The 7,616-nt window shown below is 39.2% G+C and overlaps 1 protein-coding gene across 2 annotated transcripts in view; it reads left to right on the top strand.

The window, feature by feature from the left end:
• sema3d (sema domain, immunoglobulin domain (Ig), short basic domain, secreted, (semaphorin) 3D) overlaps positions 1 to 7,387 on the top strand; it is a 38,454-nt gene extending 31,067 nt beyond the window's left edge. For both annotated transcript variants that reach the window (XM_053500249.1, XM_053500250.1), the window contains exon 18: positions 5,781 to 7,387. In XM_053500249.1, the coding sequence (XP_053356224.1) occupies positions 5,781 to 6,173 (393 nt within the window). In that variant the 3' untranslated portion in view covers positions 6,174 to 7,387. The remainder of the gene's footprint in view (positions 1 to 5,780) is intronic.
• Positions 7,388 to 7,616: the final 229 nt, after the last annotated feature.

Below are 7,616 nucleotides of genomic sequence, written 5' to 3'. Positions count from 1 at the left end.
CAGTTAATCAAATTCCACTTATTTCACCTGAATATGCTGTGATTGGTGCCTTTATGGTATGATTTTGTACAACATGACAAAGCGTATAAATATTTTCAAATGCTTTGCTTGGACAGATAGCAATAAAATAAAGGTGGCAGAGAGCAGCGCACCTGTTCAGTTCCCACTGAAAAAACCAATGAAGCACAATTTGAGGGGAAAAAAAGGGTTAGCCACAATAGAAAGGCATCAGAACAGCCAGTGCACCACAGCATGCTGTGCACATGGTGGTCTCCTGACCCCAATGCAAACAAGCACCCATGGGATGTGTTGGACAAACCAGTCTAATTTAGCCACCAGGCCACAGCAACAGGCAACCCAAAGCACCCAAAGGATGTGCTGCCAAGGTCCTGGTGCCAGACACAACAGCACACCCCATAGGCCCTGCTTAGCCACACCCCAAGGAGCTACAGCCATCCTGGTGGCACAAGAGAAGCCCAAAACCTAGGTAGTTTTAATGTTAGTTGTTTTAATGTTATGGCTGATCAGAGTATACTACAAGAAGTAGTTCTTCCAAATTAGAATCAAAATTTTTTATTTGCCAAATACAAGTGTACAGGGAATTTATTTTGGTAATAAAATCAGTAACAGAGAAAATTATGAATATTCAGAACATTATGAATTTACACAATATACATATCATATACAGTACAGTTATACTCTTTCTGATGTAGCCCTTTTTATTCAGGATTGGAAACTGCAATAAAAGTCCACTGTCTTGTGCACACCTTTGCTGGAAACTGAATCCCAGTCTTCTAAATAAAGGTGGACGTGACCCCACTAATGCAATAAACAGTAATAAACAGTAAATATATAATTTTTTACAGTAAACATCAACAATATTTGCCAATACAGTATTCATAGTGTAAAAAGTCTTTTAAATGCATGCATTCCAATTAAATGACACATTGATGAGACATGTGGGGAACAACTAGAAAGGGAGAAACTTATAGTATAAGTGCTGTCTCCCTCTCTTCAATAATACACAAAGCTACACCTGCGAGATGCTGGTAACAACAAGGAAACAGCCGGATAAACTTTTCCACCCATTTAAAGTGTTGTCCCTTTTCTGGAAATAATTGTGGTGCAAGAGAGTCCAACATGTGCAAGCAATGCTTTAAGACAGTCCTGATCCAGGTCATAAAAAACATGCCTGCACTTTACTCTCTGTCTGCCCCGCAAACATTGGGTCTATTGAAAGCACATGCTGCTATTTATTTGGCTAAAACTTTCTCGATCATAACAAAGTATGTAGCATATTTCAACAGTTGAATCATGTTTATGCTCATATCTTTGGCTACAAACTCAGTTGATACGTAACAACAGTATTTTATCGGTCTGTCAATAAAAAGTGATTAGTTCACAGTGCACGAAGATGAATAACAGAAACTGCTAATAAAAGTACCACCTATAAGACCATTACTCACAGCAGGCTATGGAACATTGTTCTAACGGGTCTTGGTTCTAAATTATTGATAGGTGTGGAACACAAAGGCTTGTGTGGTCAAACACTTGTACACATGATCATTTATGCAGTTATTTAGTTTATTATTCATGTGGCAGCAGCACAATGAAGTTGACAACTGGAAAAAAAGACAACTGAGAAAAGGCTATATTTTTACAGGTTTAATGAGCTCAGTACTCTTGGCAACACAGCCATGCCAAAGTCAAAGCCACTGATATCACATTTTCCTCCTATTATAATGAGCACCATCAAACCAAGGCACCATCATTCCTTAGATATTTTTCCTGCTGCCATTCTCCATAAAGAAGATAGACGTTATTGCTGATCTTATTTAATGGATGCGTTATGTTTTTAATTCAGAAAAGGGCAGTTGAAGTCTGAGAAGTAAAATAATGGACAGGGAGATTAACTGATGAACTGATAAGGATCAAGCAAGCGAGATAGCAGATTCCATTTCCTTCATCTATTCACCCAACCTGACCCTAACTCTGTGTTCAGCTTCTTGAGGCTCTCACATTTCACATCTCACATCTCACATCTCACAGCTATCCCCTAAAGCTATTTCTACTCTGGACATTTGAAAATATTCCATTGCCCTTATTCTCCCTCATATTTGCACTGCTGCTACTAATCCAACACCCTCATCACCCACATATACTCACCTCCTGTGTCTCTCGGAGAGCAGTTCACACTGCGGATATGAAGGAGGATTTGACCTTGTGCACCGTGTGGGTGTTTTTGTATGTGCTCGTGTGTTATGATGAATGGATAGGCCCTGGACGAACTCCTCTGTGTGTTATATCAGCAGCATTGTTGTATTGATCCATCACTACTGCACTTAATCACTTCTGAATTGCCAGAACACTCATGCATGCATTGAGTGTGAGAGTGTGTATACAGTATATGTGTTTTCCAGGCCTCGTCTAACCTTTGTGAAGGTCTAGAGAAATGTGCTAAATATTGCTCAAAGAGAACTGAAAAGAAAAGTGTGTGTAAACAGAAGCTTCAATTTATAGCTTTGGTTGTATTTATACAGTACTGTGCAAAAGTCTTAGGCACCATATTATATGCTGTACCAATTTTGTTATATATGTTTATCATGTCTGCATAATTATGCAGACCTGATAAATCATATATAACTTAAAAATTGAGAAATAAATAACATTACAGGAGAATATATGCATGGCTATAAAGAAACAAATAAAGGACAAAACAGACCAGTTTTCAGATGGAAACAAAAAACCTAATGTACTCTCCTGGGATTTGCACAAAAATAGAAAGGAGCGAGTGTGACAAAGTTATTAGAAGAACTCATATTCTCCAGCAAGCTCAGTAAAACCTAACAACTGTTTTACTTATAGTACTGTGCAAAAGTCTTTGGCACATACAAAAATATGGCATAAGCAAAAGATGCTTTTAAAAACATTTCTACATAAAAGAAACTTCAATAAAGAGCAATAAAGAGTAATAAAATAAACAGTCAATATTTGGATTGAAAACTCATTGCTTAAAATTAGGAGTTTTAGACACAGACTTGTTTTTTTAACAAAACAGCTATTAGGTTTTACTGAGCTTGCTGTAAAATATGAGTTCTTCTGGTAACTTTGTCACACTCACTAATGTTATTTATTTATCAATTTTATCAATAAAAAGTTTTATATATTGAGATACTAATTGAATTTGTACAAAATTATGCAGACATGATAAACATATATTACAAAATTGGTTTAGCATATAATATGGTGCCTAAGACTTTTGCACAGTACTTGATGCAGCTGCTCAAAGCACCTGCAATACACAAACACTTAGGCACCCAGACACACATAAACACAAACTCCCACGTACTTTACACCTGCAGTGCAATCCTAAAATATGACCCAACACCTAACCTCGTAAAGCACCATGCTGAGTGATGGGAAAGGAGCTCGTCCTTGATGTTTGTGTGATTATCATGTCTCTCTCTCTCTCTCTCTCTCTCTCTCTATCTGTGTCTGTGTGTGTGTATGTGTGTGTGTGTGTGTGTGTGTCTGTGTGTTTATCCAAACCAAACAGATACAGATTGCGAAGTGCCATCCCTAAAACAGCATGTTTTTCTCCCATAGCACTGAAACTGCACAGCCTTGAGGGCACTGTTTTGAGAGACAGGCTCTGTGGAGTGTCTTACAGGGTTTTAAGGAATGCCATGTAATCGCTACAAACCACATCTGTACAGCATGGGCAGTTTTCTTCTTTTTTTTTACTTTACACCTTTTTGTGTAACAGAAAACCTGCTCCCTTGGGTTAGTTGTCTTAAGGGCAGTCTTTGTCAGTAAAACCTTTAAAAATATATAAGTACTTGACACAGACCTTAAATGTATGTGAGGCTTTGCAGAAGGTTATGATAAACATGTGCAAAAGTAACAGTGACTGTAACCATAAGCACCGATTATTTCCCTTTAAAAAATGATTCAAAATGAATCTGTGGAAGGATGATAAACAGAAATATGAATAGCTGAGTTTGTAAAAGAAACACACACTTACTTCGCATGAATGTTTATTGACCGTCCAATAATCTACACCTGGAATATAAATATGATAAATGGTATAATTATGATTCACCTATTGAAATTTACATTTTTATTAAATAAAGACTAATCTAAAAAACCTGAAGTATTCATTATGTCACTTTTCTAGGGTATGTGTTTACCAGATTGCAGTCATCTGACACAACATATGACAAATGTGTGTGTGTATGAGAGAGAGAGAGAGAGAGAGAGAGCATGCCCTGTTCTGTATTTCTGTATGTTTTGTACGAACTGATTTCCCAGAAGGCTCCATGACTTGTGTTTTTGACTGATTCTGAGCAGACGTCCATACTCTCCTCACTCAGAACATGAAAGAATCGCAGGCCTCTTCCACAGCTTTAACTGTGACCCCGTTCTGCTTTTACACAGACAAGCTGATCCGATGCATCACTCTCAGCCTTACGGCATATATCTAACACACAGCCTTATTACACACAGACACCCTGACATCACCATGACATACAGTATACACACACACACACACACACACACACACACACACGTTTCATTCTTACATGCCTCAGGTTGTTTGTGGTTTAGTTACAACACATCATATCAGAATTTAAACTCTTTATCAGGATAAAGCTATTAATTTGGAATAACTTTCTGGTTAAAGAGTTTATATCTTTCCTTCAAAACACCTCGAATTTGTATCCTGGGTGTAGTAAAAACCTACCTGAGTGTGAATGTTTGTGTGCACATATGTGTAAATGAGTGAGCGTGCACTTGTTTGAAAGGCAGTCGGTATGCTTTGAAGCCCCCTCATTTCTCTCAAGCACAGCTGCATTGTTTTAGCTCTTGACAACTGCATGACGTGAAAGAAGAACTGGCAGGCACAAGCAAGAGATTTTTTTTTTCTCTTTCAGATAAAATACTCTAGTGTAGATTTTTCTGAGAAAGATCTAGAAGAAGATAGCAATTAGTAGACGACGAGACAGCATGGAGATCATTGTTAGCATGCTTTAGACAACCTTCCCTTTGACCATGTCATCATGTCTTTATTAGTGGAACACACTGCATCCTTTCACTGCCTTCCCAGGGCTTACCCTTAAATGCACATTGAGTGAACTTCCCGTGTCAAGAGGCCACCAGTGAAGTGAACACGCACCTTGAACATAGATCAGACCTGCTCATTTTCTGCATGCACACACACACACACACACACACACACACACACACACACACACACACACACACAAACTCAATATAATATTCATTGTTATTCTCAAGGACACTTTCTCTAGCTTTGTCTCACACACTCTTTACTATCATTATTGTCGAGTCAGTTTTCCTGAGATATCTAATAAGACTGTGATGACCAATCTAATGCAGTAATTAGAGGTCGGCAGGAAGCTGAACCTAAAGGTGAAAGGGTGACCTTTGCCCCTGTGTTTGGAGGAGGGTGGGAGCCATGCTGCGCACCGGTCCCCTCGGCATAGCTTTGCGCAAACCATCAGAATGATTTATGGCCATTGATTTTACAGGTGACATGTGAATTCTCCATATGCAGTTGGAGGTGACAACTAATTATTGCACAGCGTGAGAAGGCGCGCATACTTTGAAAAGAGATTGTAAAGGAGTAATGCTGCATCTTTTTGTAGTTTGTGTGCTGATCAGGAGGAAATGTTCATAATTTTTAGGACTTTAGGACACTACAAAGGCTGTCACACAACTTACTGATTGTATTAAATATATGCGTTTGTGTGTTACAGATCAAAGAGGATGAGCGGGTACTGGTGACGGAGCGAGGTTTACTAATTCGCTGGGTGCAGCGTAGCGACGCTGGCTTGTACATGTGCACAGCTCAGGAGCACAGCTTCACCCGCACACTCCTCCACCTCTCGCTTAGAGTCCTGGAGCGCAACCACCTTCCCGGGCACCACTCAGTCTCCAGCGCTCCCTCCGATCACTCCATTCAGGACATGACATCTGAGCTGCGACACAGTTATAAGGATTACGTCCGTGCTATGAGCGCACCCTCTCTGGAGGAGTACTGCGAAGCGCTGTGGCACAAGGAGAAGAAGCAGAGGCAAAAGAAGTGGAAGCACATCCAGGAGCTGCGAAAGAACAGAAACCGACGGCATCACCAGGGGGCCGCTATCTGAGTGAACGGTACTCAGAAATGCAAGCAGGGGAACGAAGGAGGAATAACGCACATCATTTGTTGAGAGATTGATGTGTATGGCCCAAATCTAACCTGTTTCAACTATTATAAGGGGTGAAACAGGTCCTCTTAGAACCAGCACTCTGGTTGTCAGGGTGCAGAAACAGTATCTCTACCTGTCGTCAGGACACAACAAAGACACCCTCAAGTATGAAATCGGAAAAATCTACAACAGCTGTAGAAGCGAAGGACAGGTTCCAGTTGCAGACCTACAGCAGAAATGTTCTGCTCATGTATTTATCCAGTAAATTCACAACATCTCGAGTGAAGCAAGAAGGTTTCCTACTGACAATGCTTTAATTATAACCAGTAACAAAAATGCATTCATGTTGGATGACTGTAAATATATGTTTTTTGTACAGCAGATTGTGCATGCGGTAGAATTGTCGACGATTTATTTGTTTGCAGATTATGGTGGTGTTCGCACAACAGGGCAAATAAATTTTCTAAAAAAAAATTTGCGAATGGATGGCACAGTTGGTAATGTTTCTTTCTCACTGCACCAGTTATTTCCAGTTCGACCCTAAGCTCAGGTTACTGTCAAGTTTAACATATTTCTCAAGTTTCCATATGGTTTTTTCTCCTCTGTTTTCTCCAAGAAACATGCTTGTAGGTGTGGATTGGCTATGCTAAATTGCCTCTAGGTCTGTACAGTACATGTTCTGCGATAGACTGGCGTCTTGCCCACCTAGTATTCCCATATCCTATTCCCATATCTTCCTGGGACATGCTCCAGATCTCCCATGATCCTAACCAGGATTAAACACTTAACTGAAGATAAATGATGAAAAGAAACATGAACTTTGGACTTGTTAAACTAATTCGCATATCCAGAACTTTTTTGTTGTTGTTTTTAATTAGATTTAAAAATACGTACAAACGTGGCTTGAATCCGATTAGAAAAAAATGTTTCATGTGGTTTTGCTTTTCTGCAGAACATTTTTGTGTATAAACAAACCTCCCCCCCCAAAAAACAGGACTTAATTGCCCGACTGTCTGAACTCAACCTAAGATGATAAACGATATAATAAAAGTTTGGTAGAAAAAGTATAATATTTCTGTATATTTCTATTGTGTCTTTTGTAGCTACTTTGTTTACAGTATATAAATTTATTTATGATTACAGCACAGTTGGAATAAACCCTTTTCTTTAAAGCTCTCTGACTCCAGACATTTTTGTTCACCAAGTACTTGCGGACTGATACTTGAACGAAGATTCTTAGCCTTATTTCTTAATTAATTATTTTTTTTAACTAGGGAAATTCACATAAACACAAACACTTAATGCGGCGGCTGGAGGTCTCTGCCTGCTAGGTCTACTCTCCGGTTCTTTTTTGAGATATTGATTGAGAAATGCCATCTGTCTGGTGAGTTGGAAGAGCAG

This window comes from Clarias gariepinus, chromosome 7, assembly GCF_024256425.1.
Source record: "Clarias gariepinus isolate MV-2021 ecotype Netherlands chromosome 7, CGAR_prim_01v2, whole genome shotgun sequence".
Lineage (NCBI taxonomy): Eukaryota > Metazoa > Chordata > Actinopteri > Siluriformes > Clariidae > Clarias > Clarias gariepinus.
Note: the sequence above shows the minus strand (reverse complement) of the source record. Positions and strands in the feature narration are given on the sequence as shown.